Genomic DNA, 18,283 nt, shown 5'->3' with positions numbered 1-18,283 from the left:
TTAATTTTGTATTAAAGTGGAAATCCACACTTTATCCAAAAACTTGTACAGAGTGACACTATGTGACAGAATGAGGCACTACTCCATCATCCATATTAACACTGCTATTAGGACACAATATATTGACTCATCCTTCATCCCAACTCTTTCCTCACAACAAAAATATTTACATTCAACAATGAGGTCTGGTGTGCACCTGACAACCTTTCTGCATCAAGGACTCTTGGTTTAATATATTGAGGAATCAGTTCACTACTAGTGTGGCAGCAAAGTGTACAGACACTCGGGATGACCATATTGATTTACAAGTGTAATCCAACTGTTCTATGTTCATCTGAATGTATAACATATTTGTTAAAAAATCGACTAACTCAGTATTCATTAGCTCTCCATTAGAAAACTAATTTTCCACAAGGGCAAGAAATTAACCATTTTAAAACATAACCATTTTATTGAAATGTGCCTGACTGTGAATAATTTTTAAGAAACTTTTAACTGAATCTGTTACTTCAGTCTGAAAAATTTTTAAAGCCTACAACTTTACAAAATTTAGTCATTTTCACACCAGCTAACAGTTATCTTTTGTGTCTGACTATGCACTATGCTTCACAATTTTGCTGATTAATTAATTAATTTAAAGTAACTCAGTCACTGTAAAAAGATTGCCTCACCTATACAACATAGTGGGTGAATTTTCCGTCACACTGAAAATGCATAGATTTTTGTTTCTAATTAATGTTATCTGATTCTTCATCTAACATATTTTATTAAGATGGATGAGTGTGTTGTAATATGCTGTTATAAGATCAGATGAACAGGCCTATACATCATTAATAATATAAAATCAGATTTCATACTGCCAATGAACCTCCATCTTACCATATTAATACTAAAGTAAGTGCTCGTGAAAAGTACGTATACGCTGATTACGTTCCAAGTGAACATAAAAAATTGAGCAATATGAACACAAATGGCATCTTCATTATGCCAGAAACATAAGTGGGCTGACTAACCCTTGTTCAAAGTTCTCCACCAACTATAAACCACAATAACAGAATATCTCCATGTAACTTTTGCTGAATCTAGTTTGACTGTTAATGAAACATTGAAATATGTTTAAAATAATCGTGTTTGTTTTAGAGCAGTTGTCAGAAATAATAATAATATATTACATAACTTTTTTATGTTTAAAAACACAAGTAATATTAATAGTGTGAAGCTTCTAATTCTCATGAAGCCAGTGAAAATCTGGTATAACATTGTTTATTTTTTAACCTGATGACCATATAAATAATGCAATGTTCTTCAATAGCAAAGTAAAACAACCACTGTAGAAATTATTAATGTATTGCAGCTTTATGTTTTCAATATCAGAGAATATGTCTTAATTTTTCTAAACATCCCTATCACCAAAAGAACTGAATAATATATAATACTGTCTTGGTCATAAGCTTCATTGTTCATATCAGGTAATTCAATATCAAGATCAAATAGTAGAGAGAGAATTGAACACCACAACACTGTCACTATTTAAACTTATCTTAGTTCATTCTAATAGGAGAAGATGTCCTGGTTGTGATGAGCATCTATTTGTTCATGGTAACAGTACGTGATACAGAACATAAGTTCCTGGTTACCAGTTGCTCAAGTGAGAACAACTGGTACAAGGCATACATGCTCATAAATAGCTGATAATACATTGACATTATGGTTTAATGGGGTTTCCAATGAGTTCTTTCATTAGCAGAGTTAGGAAGTACAATGGTGACAACGGCCTTTCAATAAAACAACATTTTAGATAGAAAGCACTTCCTTATATCTTCATTTTAGTAAATGGGTTTCGTCCACATTTCTCAGTGAATAGATTTCATGCAAAGATTACAGATGATCAACAAATTATCCCTCTACAACTACTATAATGTTTCCATTGGGTGCGCAACAATTTCTTGCTCTGTGAGACTGGATGGAAGTCAAAGGGAGACAAATCTAGCAAAAAGCATGCATCTTCCAATATTTCATACTTCTGACCACAGTTTTATCACTACCAAATCAGGTTTATTGGCAGGTGCACTAACATGTCAAAAGACAATTTTTTCTTTTCCAATCAAAATGGCTTCTGCTTTTTCATTCAAGGAGTCCAGAAGGCTCTCAAAACACTCACCAGTTAACGTTTTACCAATTTTGAAATAATCTATAAGATTAATACTTTATCAATTAAAAAACACACTACCCATAACCTTACTGACTCTCCTTCGCCTACTATGGTGGAGGTTCAACCAGCTTCCACTTACTGCTTTGAGAGCTGATTAGTATGTTCCATCCACAGTAACAAGTTAGATTACATTATTTGGATTCTTTTTAAAGCTGGTGAATCATTGCTGACTAATTCATTTTCACATTTGTTTTTGGTTACTGTTCAACAGTGTCTCACACATCTAGCACAGAACTTTGTAATTGCTAAATCCCATGTAAAATTTGCTAGACTAATTTTTCTGATATATGGCAACTAATGTTTCATAGGTCTTTAAATGCTTGTTATCTAACATTGTATTGGATACTTTCTTGATGTGTTCATCTTTCATTGCTATTTTTTGGATGAACTTCATATGCGTGACCTTCAAGACATCTAGCATCTTGTTGGATACTTTCACAATATGTTCACCTTTCATTACTGTTTTTGGATGACCTTTATGTTTGTCATCTTCAAGATATATGTGAAAACATCTGAAATGTGTTGCTCATTTTGTTAACTGTCAAAACTGAAGGAGGAGATTCCTTATACCCTTCAAGTAACTATTAATGAATTTCTGCTGGCACAAAATCAGCCAATGTAAAGACATATACAGAGGCTCACTATTTCACATTATGCATCTGAAGAAGTTACATGGTGCAAATACTTGGAAAATCCATATAATCCTCATTATTTTGCAGGTAAAGCTGGCTCACGTAATACCTAATCAGTGTTTTTGACCTTTACTATATAAATAGAATTACAGAAAGGCTAAATCTTCAGAACTTCAGATCTATTTTTACAGATTAATAAACCATTTAAGATGTCTGAAAGTTTCATATCCAGTGCCCGTCAGTCTTGGTTTTATCTTTAATGTCTCAACAATTGGTGTGCAATCTCTTCTGTGTTTGCCTATAGAGTGCTGGAGGCCATTCAAAAGTCTCATTTTGAATGATTATTTAATTTTAAATGACTGATTTCATGCCCTTTTGGAAGGATTTATCTTTCCCTTGGGATATACCTTGTACTAATTATTATAATAAGTTGTATTACAGTGAGATAAAGAGCAGAAGACAAATACCGTGACTACTTATTTCCAAACTACTATCTACAGTTTTCAATTCCTTTAACAGTGAAATTCTTAACCTTTAGCTTTCAAAATAAATATGTAGTGTTAGCAAGTGTTCAAGATTAAGATGTTACTTCATTCTTTTTATGTGGAAATTTAACTAGTTTCAGTCACATATGTTGGTATTAATTATGAAGAGCTACATCTGAAAATTATGGGTTAGTTATAAGCAGCTTTAAAAGGGGCATCACAAAGTTTGGAAAATGCATCACAATACACTGTGCAGCTGCCATGCAATACATGCATTATTCAGTACATCAGCTTTAACAAAGTGGGTCAATGGAACATACACACCAGTCTGCAAGTACTCACATTAGTGTGAAATATCCTTTTCCTTGCTTTTTCGTATTCTTCTTCCCTTTCTTCAAAACTCTTACTGCGACGTGATTCAGAGCTAAACTGCCTCTCGGGAGACTGCAACATGCCCCACCACCCCCCACCCCATTCATATTGTAGAATAACAAGTTAGCAATAAGTACCCATTTCTACCCCACAATACATATTATGAATTTATCATTAATCTGAAGTTTTTTCATCAGTGAACCACTGCTCTTTGTGAAGAAAATAAGAACTTGCAAATACAAGAACTGGACTATCAAAGAATGTCCTTGACAATATACGAGAAAGTAATTATTATCTGCCACAAATTTATATTTTAGGCAAAGTATATTAAATATAACAACAGTGGTTGTTTATGTACAAAAAATAACACAGCAGAAAATGGATAAGATATGTGTGCTTTCAGGGGAAGAAGAAGAAGGTGAAGTGGAGCAAAACAGCATTAGAGAACACATAGTAAGTACTACAAACTAGAGAAGAGGTTAGCCAAATTGTTGAAATATATATTTGATAAATCATTAAAGATGAACTGGAAACAGTGAGTTGGACTGAAGAATTATGACAGACAGAACGCTCACTTTGACATCAATACTAAAACAGAATCATGATCACAAATAAGTCCAACCAGTCAACTGTTGTCAGAGGTATATATGATCCTCAGATGGAATAAAGAAGTAGGATTCATACATATTACAAAATTATGTAACATCACATTAATTCTGCAGATTTCAAAAATCTGCTTCTAAATCAGTGTTGGGTGTTATAGACTTAAAATAGCAAATTGAACTTTATGATGAATTATGAGTGAAAATATGAAATGCACATGAATAAAAATAGCAAATTGAACTTTATGATGAATTATGAGTGAAAATATGAAATGTACATGAATAAAAAGAATGTTGCATTCATTAGAAGCAAAAACTACAACAAGCACTATTTTTTAAATCTGCTAGTGTAAGATGTGGTAGAAACTCAAAGAGTAATAACACAGTAAATCCTAGCAAACAGGCAAGAGTGTTAGTATTCCTTTAGATAATAAGTACAAGAACACAAAAAATGAGAGATTTTTATGCACCTTTGGCTGGAACATACATTGAAATGTTGTAATCAGAAAAAATAGTAAAAGTGCCAATATGGCTTTATCCAGTCATTAGTTACTACATTTGCATGACCTGATAAAAATGTTTGTTTTGAATGATACATTAGCTGTGACTGAGATGAAATTACTTTTGAAACTATTGTCTAAGACTACAATCATCTCAATAAGTACATAAAGTAAAACTCTAAAAAGGAAATGATGGAGACATGGAAGAAACAGAGAGAAGATGATGAGATGTTATGCATACTGAAGAGAGAAAGTAGCAGGCTAAGAAAATGATAAGATACTATTTTGAAAGAAATCTAGTAGCAATGACATACAGAGATGAGCAAAATAAGAGACACTTCAATGGGCAAGTAAAACTGATGACTGTTTTTTGTCACCGAACATTCATGACAGGTTTAATTGACATGCCAGTAACACCAGTATCTGAACCTGCCTTTCATAGACAGAGTTTTTCTAACAGAGCTGTTTAAGAAATCCTTCACTCACTGGCTTCCAGCTTCAGCCTGCTACTACTCCTCACCTTTTCTTCAAACATCTGCAGAATCTTCCCTGTTAACCAAGCAGAATTAACATCCACAGAAAGAATTACGGAAAGAAAAACCTTAGCACAGTTTTGAGTGTCTTTTTGCAACAAAATGTTAGTCATAGTGATGTATTCACTGTATTGATCAGTTGTGATACTTTAATTTTGTTGGTGGGACAAAACTTGAGCCCAAGTTTCTGGCTTCCTCAGAATTAGCACTTCAAATTAATCAGTTTAAGCACTCTTTTGAAAAAAACTTCTCACATTAAACTTCTACCTTTTTTCTCTCTCTCTCTGTTAAAAAATAAACACTGATCCTGCAGTATTTTGACTTATTGGACAAGGGCGATAATAGGGAAATCAATTTTGCCATAGCCTTTTTACCAAAATGGAATGTATCATTCTGCTGAGAGGTCAAAGGAAGAATGACATTTTCATTTGTTTGTAAAAGATAACTAGAGGTCATTGTTTAAGCTTAGGAAACAGAGAGAAATATTTCTTCCAATCATTACTGACAATATTATTATTATTTGTATGGCTTACATGGCCACTTAATATAGACATGATATGAATATTAATTGCCCTACAAAAGAAATTAAAAAGAAAGATCATGATGCAATATTTATCGAAAGCTACTTTTTTGTCTTGATGAAGGAATGGTTCCTCATGAATGAGAGTGTACCACTCTATTATCTGTTTACAAAGGAGGGCACATCATGACAGAAGATTTGCTGGAAAGATAAACAACTGAGTTTGTCTCTAGACTTAAAGAACCTTGATAAATTAAATCACATTGTTGTTAAATGTAAATAATGTCAAGATGAAGAATGTAAGTTCAATAGCAAAGTTATGGAATCTATATCAGGAACAGTTTGTTAATAATTAAGTAATAACATGGAACTTTGAGAGCAGTGACTGGAAAAGGTAAAGAGTAATGAACATAATACACAGGTAGACCCACAGACCTTTGAAGGCATCTAAACTGCACTAACATTAATGTTTTCCACAACAATGGGATGTAACTTTCTTGGATGTGTAAACGAAATGCTACATTTAGGAACAGTACCATGGATTCTCTTTATTTTATGATCATAACACTGGGCTTCAGTAAGTTTTCATTCATGGGAAGAAGCATAAATGATGGCAACATTTCAAAAGTGGGTGTTACAGAGTTGTACCTCTGTTTTGTTGGAGCAGAGTGTGGGGCTGAGGTGTGGTGGGTTGGGATAGGGTGCAGAGGGTGGAGGGGAGGTTCAGCTGAAATACGAGTGATACATCAAAATATTTCCATGAGCACACTTGCTAAGGCTGCAGACTAAATCAATAATATCAATAATGATAACAACAATAATAATAAGGACATTTATGAGAAGTAATTCCATGCATAAAGCACATTTATGTACCAAAAGAAGACATTACAAACATAAAGAGTGAACACTTGTCATTCATGACCATAACCTGCACACTGAAATAATTATAACAAATTCTATTGCATTTTACATTTAGAAGAATACATGAAGTCACTTACCTGTGTGACAATTATACTAAATAATAATTTTTTTATATAAATGCTTCAGATTTAGTTACTTACATATAAATAAATAATATGCTTTACTGATGTAATGCAGCAGTATGATGATAATTTCAAGCAATAATAATCCATACATTCATACATGCAGATGCAACTATATCACTCAGTGCAAACTCTTCCACATTAAATGCAATTAAAAATGTGCTGACAAATTAAAATGATTACTGTAATAATAAAGGCCTGCTACTAGCATGTAATTCTCTGTACCATATTTGACCAAATGGTGCAAAAATTTATTGTTAGTGAAGGGGTTGCTATAATGCATACAGAAAGAGGACTTACAAATAGGAGTGCCAACACAGAACAACATGTCTCAAGCTATTTAACCTTTTTGGAAGTAAGTCAGAATTATTTAACAAATGAGAGATTTCAGGAAAAAAAATATAAAAATTATACATGTTTACTGTTTACACACACTGAAAAGAAGAGCATGTTGCACCATATGTGAGGATGTGAAAATGAAATCAGGAAGTTCTCTGACAAAAAATTTGAATTCTAAAAACAATACCACACTGGCAGGTTACATGGGAGAAATACACTGTTCAGCCACATCAATTGAAACACCTGCCAAAGCCTGAACAATAACCTTTTGCAGAGCGGACCACTGTGCGACATGCAGGAAGAGAATCATCACGGTTCTGGAAGGTACCGACAGGGATGTGGAGCCGTGCCAATTTCAGTGCTGTGGCCAGCTGTGCTATATTTCTTGGTTAAGGGTCTGTGGGACAAACAGCCTGATCAAGGTGATCCCAAAGACTCTCAATTAGCTTTAAATTCAGGGAGTTTGGTGGCCACGGTAGCACAGTAAACTCATCCTACTGCTCTTCAAACCAGGCATTTGCATTGAGAGCCATGTGACACATTGCATTGTGCTGCTAGGAGATGCCATTGTGCTGAGGAAAAACAAACTGCACAAGTGATGGACATGGCCCACAATGTCTGATACATACTTGTGTTGATCCAATGTGGCTTCCAGAATCATAATATCACCTAGAGAATGCCACAAAAACATTTCCCAAACTATAATGCTCCCTCCACCCTTCCAACAATTGCTGCAGAATGTATGCTTTCAGATATTTCACATCATACACACCAACGGCCATCTGCCATGGAGCATAAAACATGATTCATCTACAAAGACTACCTGTCACCACCCAGTGGACACCCAGTTGCGGTATTGGATGCAAATTCCTGCCTTTGTCACCAACGAACAGCACTCACTATGGGTGCTTTAACCAGGCACCTGCTGCAGAGACCCATATGCAGCAACTATCTCTGAACAATCTTTGAAGAGATACTATTGTTAGTCCCTTGACTCATCTGGATAGTCAATTGCTTAAGAGTGACACGGCTATTTGCCCATACACGTCTCTGCAGCCATTGTTCCCCCATATTACACAGGCGCATGAAAAATTTCTTTTGAAAAACTTTTTGTAGTTTTATAGCTGATCTTTATAGATTTTTATGAGCTGAATCCAAATCTAGCCTTAGGTCATTGTATCATGCATAGTTTTTGAGCAATATGCTTGTTATTATATAGTACAAAAATCCTATGCTATTGGTAAATGAGGAAATTAATGAAACGCTTCATTACAATATAAGCATGGTTTGTATTTAAAGTAAGCTACTTAAAACAATGATATATGTTAATAGAGGTTTTAATTGTCAGCTGCAATTGGTTTGTATTTTCTTTCTCGTTTTTCATTGAAGCTTCTTGCGTAGCTTTTTCGATGATGAGTCTCTTGCTGAACTTCTCAGTGAAATGACAAACAGTAGTCCCCCATCATGTTGATGTTCCAGCGGCCTTGTTAGCGTTTTTCCATCAATTTAATGTCCTGTTGAAAACGCTTTCCTTGCTCCACACTAACATCTCCCATACTGTCCAGGACTGTTCAAAAAGTGAACTTTCAGGCTCATTAAACATCCTAAAGTTTTAAGTTTCTTTAACATTATAGCTATAATAGAAACATATCCTGGGTCTTTTTCATGTCCTAAGAACTTTCTTGAATGATGCCCATGTTTCTTTCTCATTTAAGGTCATTGTGGATTCAAAGTTAACATCAAACATCAATTTTCTAATGTCAGGTCTGACAAAGAAGCCTTCTTTTAGTTTAGTAATATTTCTTTGGTGTTTTTCAGTTAAAAATTCACCACAAATACAGCAAAAACTGTCCACAGAGTTTTTACAACCACAATGTCAAGAAAATGAGGTTAGGTTGACAGTAAACAAAACACAATATGTTAACATAAAAATAGAATCGACCTTTTTTGCCAGCAAATGTTTTTCAACAGTGTTACGAACATCATCTACATTTATTACACCTCATTTTTAAATTATTGTAACTATATAAAAGCAGTTAAATTCTTTAAAAAATCGCTTAATTTAATAAATGTAACTGTAAAATGTAAAGAAATGGTATTATGTTTGGATTTCTCGCCCTAAAAAATATAAGATACACTCCTGGAAATGGAAAAAAGAACACATTGACACCGGTGTGTCAGACCCACCATACTTGCTCCGGACACTGCGAGAGGGCTGTACAAGCAATGATCACACGCACGGCACAGCGGACACACCAGGAACCGCGGTGTTGGCCGTCGAATGGCGCTAGGTGCGCAGCATTTGTGCACCGCCGCCGTCAGTGTCAGCCAGTTTGCCGTGGCATACGGAGCTCCATCGCAGTCTTTAACACTGGTAGCATGCCGCGACAGCGTGGACGTGAACCATATGTGCAGTTGACGGACTTTGAGCGAGGGCGTATAGTGGGCATGCGGGAGGCCGGGTGGACGTACCGCCGAATTGCTCAACACGTGGGGCGTGAGGTCTCCACAGTACATCGATGTTGTCGCCAGTGGTCGGCGGAAGGTGCACGTGCCCGTCGACCTGGGACCGGACCGCAGCGACGCACGGATGCACGCCAAGACCGTAGGATCCTACGCAGTGCCGTAGGGGACCGCACCGCCACTTCCCAGCAAATTAGGGACACTGTTGCTCCTGGGGTATCGGCGAGGACCATTTGCAACCGTCTCCATGAAGCTGGGCTACGGTCCCGCACACCGTTAGGCCGCCTTCCGCTCACGCCCCAACATCGTGCAGCCCGCCTCCAGTGGTGTCGCGACAGGCGTGAATGGAGGGACGAATGGAGACGTGTCGTCTTCAGCGATGAGAGTCGCTTCTGCCTTGGTGCCAATGATGATCGTATGCGTGTTTGGCGCCGTGCAGGTGAGCGCCACAATCAGGACTGCATACGACCGAGGCACACAGGGCCAACACCCGGCATCATGGTGTGGGGAGCGATCTCCTACACTGGCCGTACACCACTGGTGATCGTCGAGGGGACACTGAATAGTGCACGGTACATCCAAACCGTCATCGAACCCATCGTTCTACCATTCCTAGACCGGCAAGGGAACTTGCTGTTCCAACAGGACAATGCACGTCCGCATGTATCCCGTGCCACCCAACGTGCTCTAGAAGGTGTAAGTCAACTACCCTGGCCAGCAAGATCTCCGGATCTGTCCCCCATTGAGCATGTTTGGGACTGGATGAAGCGTCGTCTCACGCGGTCTGCACGTCCAGCACGAACGCTGGTCCAACTGAGGCGCCAGGTGGAAATGGCATGGCAAGCCGTTCCACAGGACTACATCCAGCATCTCTACGATCGTCTCCATGGGAGAATAGCAGCCTGCATTGCTGCGAAAGGTGGATATACACTGTACTAGTGCCGACATTGTGCATGCTCTGTTGCCTGTGTCTATGTGCCTGTGGTTCTGTCAGTGTGATCATGTGATGTATCTGACCCCAGGAATGTGTCAATAAAGTTTCCCCTTCCTGGGACAATGAATTCACGGTGTTCTTATTTCCATTTCCAGGAGTGTATTTTCAGCAAAAAAGTTTTTCATCATTGGCCTGTGTTATCTATGGCCTGTGGTACACTACAGTTGCCTCAGCACCAGTTTTTGATGGCACCACTTTTTCCATGCAGAGTATAGGCTTACTTTGACCATGGCAGCGTGCAAAAAGATTACAAGCCTAGCCAGTTCAGAATGCATTCACCCTTGGTCTGAAAGCCAATGATCATGCCCTTTTGGACGTCAGATAAATCGTTCTGGTTCCACATTATGATTATGATTGCACTGTCTTTCTTGTCCTCTCAACACGTTTATGTACCTTCCACTGCTAGTGCTGCAGCCTGCGTTATCTGAGTGGTTGCTGAATGCTGATACTGAATGTAGGCAGTGGCCACATTAATGTCACTGTACTGTCTAGATAACTAAGCATGTGAACTATTAATACTTACAAAGTGGAGAGCAGGTGAAGAAAATTGTGAATTTTTATAATAACCATTGGATATTAATCCTATATATGAAGAATATCTATGGAAGCCCTTTGGTGTTTTCTCTGCCTTCATTGAATTTACACGGTAAAACAGAAAAAAATGTGGACTGGATGACACTATCTGTTGCAGGAAAGTATTACATATACAGAACCACAATACCTGATACACGTTTCAGTATAAATTATTTCATTGTATTACTACTAGACAAGCAATGTTCTTCATTGTGTGTGTGTGTGTGTGTGTGTGTGTGTGTGTGTGTGTGTGTGTGTGTGTGTGTGATTACCTAAATAGAATTTAAAATACATATTTTCAGACATCTGTCCAGGAAGATAATTTCACAGCTATACAGTGGGATTTTTTCCACCATGTACAGACTCTAGGGACTGATCGATTAGAGGATACAGAACAAAAAAGGTCTAATGAATTTATGTCTGGAAATGAACGCTTTCCCTACTAGAGACCATTTACCCAGTCATCCTATCCACAGATGAGGCCACCTTTACACTTTCATAACAGTCATCTGTGGGACAATACCCAGAACCCCTATGGTATAGTGACAGCGAATAATTAGCATCAGTGCAGCCAGAATGTGTGGACTGGGATAACTGGTGACTGTATTTTGGGACCTGTCTTCCTTCCATGTCACCTAACAGACTCGAACTATTGGCGTTTCTTGTGGGTGGCTTTCCCTCTCCTGCTGCCAGTAAAGATTCAAAGGGTTATGTGGCTGCTACATGATGGTGCTCCAGCCCAGTTCATCATTAATTTCTGGGCACATTTTAATCGTGTGTTCCCTGGTCAATGAATTGGATGAGGGGGTCCAGTTACATGGCCTGCTCATTCACTGGTTATGGGGCCATCTCAAAAGTATCATGTATGCATAACACATTCCAGATGTGGAGACACTGGAGCAGTGTGTTCATGCTGCCTTTGACACTGGTTGGATGTAGCCTGACTGATGTGAACTTGTGAGACTGAACTGGTGCATATACACATGGAAACCATTTTCAGCACATACTGTAACTGTGGCTGCATGGTACAGCATGTATTAGACTGCAGCCTCTGCAACAAAGTATGATTGAATAAATGGCCTCTAGCATGGAAAGCATGCATTTCCAGACATAAGTCCATTAGACCTTCTTTGTTCCATATCCTCTCATCAGTCAATCCCTATAGTTTGTACATGGTGGAAAAAAATCACCCTGTACACAATATTTTGCTCATTATGTAAATATCTTTATCATGTTATGGTAAAAATAACCTCACATGTCTTCTCTATCAAGACTTCTGTCAGAGACTGAGTAACTGTTATTGTGCCACTATTTGCACTTTATTTCAATTCTCCATACATTCTGTGCTCTTTGATGTGTGCTTTAATACCCTAACTTGCTTTTTGTGGAAGATGTATAGTTACTGCGAGGATCAGTGAAATCCTAATAGGGTAAATACCAGTTCATAAGTAGAGCTTAAATTGGAAGCTTCACACATATTCATTAAGTTTTCTAACACACTGATTCCAACAGAATGCTTAATTAAACTCTCCTGGAACATTTGGCTTCACTCCGATACTGGTTTCATCCCTCATTTCATGATTACGGACAGTGCATTAAGTTACTTTATTTGTATATGATGATGATTCTCCTTTCATCTCAATATCTCCTCCTCCTCTTCCTCCTCCATCACCATAAGGTCAAAATTAAATATGTGTTCCACCTTTATATGCTGTTCTATTTAGAATGGAGATTTTCTGTAGGTTTGTGTAACAGAATCTGCTATGGTCTGTGGAAATGCTCATTTCATACATCCCTGTTCTCTCAGAGCTTTTCATTTACAGTACACCAACAATTATCAGAACTAACTGGGGGATGTGGATGTTCAAAAAACGTGTTTATTTCGATACTCAAACTGTATAGTCTTATTTATCAATAAAAACTATGTATATTTATTATATATTGAATCTCTTTTACTGTTACAAAGGCAAGTACAGTAGGAATGTACATAGCATAGCCTAGTAAACAAAATAATGTGTAATACATATGGATTTTACAGGTATATTTGTACAGAATTAATGCTTAAAAAATCCTTAAATTTCGCCTGTCTAAGCAAGCCTACACACTTATGTGTAGCTAAGTCATGCACATTCTTCAGGGCAGATATCTGATTTCAGTCCTTTCACCTTGTGCTTCATTACATTACACTAATACTTGTTCCATAAATCATGAGTATGACATTTCCCAATGATGTAGAATATGTCTGTTTACCATAAGGTTTCTTACATGATATAATTAAATTTCTTTCTTTCTTTCTTTATTTTTTACAATTACTACTTCATATCTAAAAATTCATCTACTGAGTAGAAGGAGTTGTCATTCAGAAATTCTTTTCATTTGTTTTTCAATGCTGGTTGGATATCTGTCAGATTTTGAATCCTATTTGGTAAATGACCAAAGACTTTTGTGGCAGCATAATTCACCTCTTTCTGTGCCAAATTCAGATTTAACCCACAATAATGAAGATCATCATTTGTTCTAGTGTTGTAGCTATGCACTTTACTGTTATTTTTAAACTGGGATGGGTTGTCAATAACAAATTTCATAAGTGAATATATGTATAATGAGGATACAGTGAATATCCCGAGTTCCTTAAGCAAATGTCTTAAAGGTGACCTAACATGGGCTCCAGCTACTATTCTGATTACACATTTTTGTGAAATTAACATTTTTTCTCTTAATGATGAATAACCCAAAAATATGATGCCATATGTGACCAGTGAATGAAAACAGGTATAATAGACTAGATTACTGATATGTTTATCGGCAAAATTTGCAATAACCATACAGCATAAGTAGCTGAAATCAAACATTTCAGTGGATCATCAATGTGTTTCTTCCAATTCAATTTCTCATCAATGTACACACCCAGAAATATATGAATATTCAGCCTTAGCAACAGACTTCTGTTTGAAGTCTATATTTATCAATGGTGTTAGGCTATTTACTGTTCACACCTGTATATACTGTGTTTCCTCAAAATTTAGAGAGAGTCCATTTGTAAGGAACCACTTAATAATTTTCTGAAAGACATTATTCACAATTTTATCAGTTAATTCCTGTTTGTTGGGTGTGGTTAAATACCTGTATCATCAACAAAAAGAACTAGCTTTACAACTTAATGAATATAGAGTGGCAAGTCATTAATATATATTTGGAACAATAAGGGGCCAAAGGTCGAACCCCATGGGACAACAATCTTGATAACTTCCTAGTTACAGAATTCTGCTGATTTTTTTCAGACTATCTGTACTGCTAATGTACACCTTCTGTATTCTTCCAGTTAAATACAAATTGAACCATTTCTACACTGTCCCAGTCATGCCACAATATTTAAGCTTATCTAGAAGACTTTCATGATACACACAGTCAAAAGCCTTTAACAAATCACACAAAAATCCAAATGAGTGATGTTCAGTTATTCAAAGCATATAATATTGGATCCGTGGAATCATATATAGCATTTTCTCTTGAAAAGCCTTTCTGAAAACCACACTGACATTTTGTTAGTATTTCATTTTTACAAATATATGTAGCTACTCTTGAATTTTGGATAAATCTGTCAGAAGTGAGATTGAAGAGTAGTTGTCAGCACCAGACCATTCCCCCTTTTTATTCAATGGTTTGACAATAGCATATTTCAGTCTCTCTCGAAAAATTACCTGTTTCAGTGAGCTACTAGATATGTGGCTGAGAATCCTACTTATCTGTTGGGAAGAAGGTTTTGGTACTCTGTTGGGAATGACGTCAATTTCATGTGAACTTTTACTTTTGAGTGAATTCATTATTTTCCTAATCTCAGTAGGAGAGGTGGACTGAATTTCAGTTTTATGAAATTGCATAGTTATTGCCTGTAATGAGCAGATGGTCCCTCTTTTCTCTACAAAACTTAAAAATATTTTCTACTTCTAACTTTTTGTTAACACTGTTTACAAGACATATTTATCCCTTTAGTGGGTTATGGCTTTTTAGATGGTTTCTTACAATTATGTTTCACTGTTTTCTTAGGCAAACTGTTTTCAAATATACTTGCAAAGGTATCATGGAACAGGTTAAAATTTAAATTAGCATCAGGTTTCCTGTACACCACATCCCAGTCTAAATGTTGCAAGCTTTTCCTAAAATTTGCAATTTTTAAATCATTAACTAAACACTCTATTTTGGAGGACTGTATGGAGCTATGTCATATACTGTAACTAGCATAGCATCATGATCAGAAAGACCATTCTTAACAGGGAAAGTTTTTATTTGATTAAATTTATATTGGTCTATAAAAACATTATCTATCAGTGTGCTGCTTTCCTGTACTACCCAAGAGGGAAAATCAACAACTGATGTCAAATTGAAAGAAGAAAGTAATACATCAAGGTCATTCTTTTTATCAGACTCTTTCAGAAAATCTACACTGAAATCTCCACAAAGAATAATTAGCTTCCCTCTCTCTGACAGATGGTACAACAAAGAATCCAAGTGTTTCTGAAATAGCTAAAAAATTCCCAGTGAGGTCCTATGCTCAAGCTCTCAGGCACATGCTTCTATATGTTTCTTTAAACAATTTTTTTTTTAGTTTCTATAAATTTTTCACAGTATGATAAATTATAGCACATGCGGCAACTTGTCCACTCTCCATAGTGTCTGTACTTACATGTGCTGTAAGCTTATATTCACTTACATTTACCTCTTCAATATCTATGACTATATGATGTTTAGACAGGCATAGCACATCTATTCCACCCTGAGTTTCTAAATCTTCTAAACAAACAAGAAACTAATCTACTTTGTTTTTTAATCCCCTGATATTCTGACACAAAGTACTAACATTAATTTACATTGTACTTTTATGAAAATCCTATGATATAGTAACTTATTTCTCAGTATACTTTTATGAGAGTCATGTAATACTTTAACATGTCTACATGTCTAGTAGCTGCCAGCCTGAGCTTCTCATTAAGCCTAATTTCATTCAATGTTGAACCATTCGATGCTGATCTCAGCCTATAAAAGGGGCACTCCCATGAGTTTCAGTGCTCTCTCCCCCCTCCTTCCCTTAAAGATTTTGCTATTATCCTGGCCAATTTACCCTTCCCTTTCCTACTGAGATGCAGACCATGCCTTGTGAAGTCCCACCTAGCAATAGTACCAACAGCAACCAAACCAATGCCTGACAAAGTAAATGCCTGAAGTGACTGATCTAACTCCATATTGACCCCTCTGAGAGAGCTGTTCAATTGGGGTCAATAATACTGCATGAAAGTGGGAGCCAAGTGTATAGTTTGCAGCAGCTGCTATTTTTACCAGGTCACATTCAATATTTTATCCCTGATCTCCATCAACACTCTTTCCTGCTCCACCCACTATCAAAACACTGCTTTGTAATACCCTTGCACAATCATCTTACATGCTCTATCACTTGGTTAGGCCATGCACTGGGTTTGAAAAAAAAACTTGTGACAATGTACCTGTTACCTAATTTTCCTTTCAAGATCTGGCCCACACCTCTTCCATAGCTACTATCTAACAACAAAACTTTCCTCCTACTTTCTACTTTTTTTGAAATAGTTGGCTTCCTGGAGAAAGACTATTGAGTATTAACTACATTTACATTTACTTGAGCCTCTTCCTTAGTTAACTGAGGTAGCAAGGCGGATCTATTGTTTGTGCCAGTAATGAAACTGTCAGACATTGTTCTCTTTCTGTGGCCTCTGTTCCTTGCTACCACTTCCCACCTGTTCACCCCTTAGCCTCATCAGTTCCACCTTAGAACTATCCACTTCAGCTTTAAGTGGCCTAATTTTCCCTCCCTGTTCAGCTATTTTCCTATCCCTTAAACATACTTCGCAATACCATGGAAGGGATCCATTTACTTCCCAAATTCCCCTGCCACTACATTCTTTTCCATGTTACCATCTGTCACAACAGCTGGGTAGAACCACAGAACTACCATTCCTATGGCAGCTCAAACACTTCTTCCTTGTGGTTGTTTACAATCTTTTTACAAAATTTATTGAGACAACAACAGTAATATTATATTAACTGCAGATCACAAGAGTCACTAAATTTATGTGGAACACTAATACATGTGCATACTATTAATATACTAACATAATACACTTGAAATACCATTAAAACTCAAAACCTGTATACCCATAAAATTAGGCCTAAGATCGCATATGCATGATATGGACTTTAAGCATTTTGAAAATAAATAAAACCATTGCAATGCAGTATCTAAACAGGCAAAAGCTTCAGAAGCAGCTAGTGTATTTTCATCTTCCTTTTTTTAACCACTTGTTGATGAAACACCAGTGGCATCAGCTTTATCAATGACGACTTGTTACTGATGATGTTTACAATTTTGTATCCTGCATCATCAACACTCATCCATTCTTCAATGTCTGCTTCATCACATTAATGGCAGTTGAGTTCTTTTAGCATACAGAGAACTTTGGATGTGTCTTTTTCTTTGTCATTTTCAATTAGACTTTGAAAACTTTCTGTCTTACCCAAAATTTATTCTAGGCTTTATAAAAATTATGTTCCTTTACTTCATCCGATGCTGCCCCACTCATGTACATCTTTCAAATGAAATCTTTTACGATTTCTTAACATATTTTCTTCTCCCTTCTTCTCTCTTTCTCACAATAATGTAAGTGAGAATTCTTTTCTGTAATATCGTTTGAAAGTCTCAGTAACACCTTGAACATGGGCTATAGTAAGAACGTTATGTTAACTGGAAGAAACATTACTTCTATGAACTGTCTTTTTCATTTAAAATGACACGTGATGAAGAAGTTGATGCATTATCAAGGAGCGGTCAAGTTTTTTCCCTGTAGTTCTTTAACTGATGTGCTTTTAATTCTTTAACTGATGAGCCTTTACAGAGGGTACAAAAGTTCCATAAACAATTCCATGAAAATACTATCCATCCAGCTGCTCTTTTGTGAGTTTAAACATAAGTAACTCAGACATACCAACA

At 36.7% G+C, this 18,283-nt stretch overlaps 1 protein-coding gene across 7 annotated transcripts in view; it reads right to left on the bottom strand.

The window, feature by feature from the left end:
- LOC126248617 (cAMP-regulated phosphoprotein 21) overlaps positions 1-18,283 on the bottom strand; it is a 1,051,584-nt gene that overhangs the window by 223,793 nt on the left and 809,508 nt on the right. For 6 of the 7 annotated variants that reach the window (XM_049949775.1, XM_049949778.1, XM_049949779.1 and 3 more), the window contains one exon: positions 3,672-3,773. The exons of the other annotated variant lie outside the window; for it this stretch is intronic. In XM_049949775.1, the coding sequence (XP_049805732.1) occupies positions 3,672-3,773 (102 nt within the window). The remainder of the gene's footprint in view (positions 1-3,671; positions 3,774-18,283) is intronic. 7 annotated transcript variants of the gene reach the window in all.

The sequence above is a fragment of the Schistocerca nitens genome, chromosome 3 (genome assembly GCF_023898315.1).
Source record: "Schistocerca nitens isolate TAMUIC-IGC-003100 chromosome 3, iqSchNite1.1, whole genome shotgun sequence".
NCBI lineage: Eukaryota > Metazoa > Arthropoda > Insecta > Orthoptera > Acrididae > Schistocerca > Schistocerca nitens.
The sequence above is the reverse complement of the archived record's forward strand: the minus strand, read 5'-3'. Positions and strand labels throughout refer to the sequence as shown.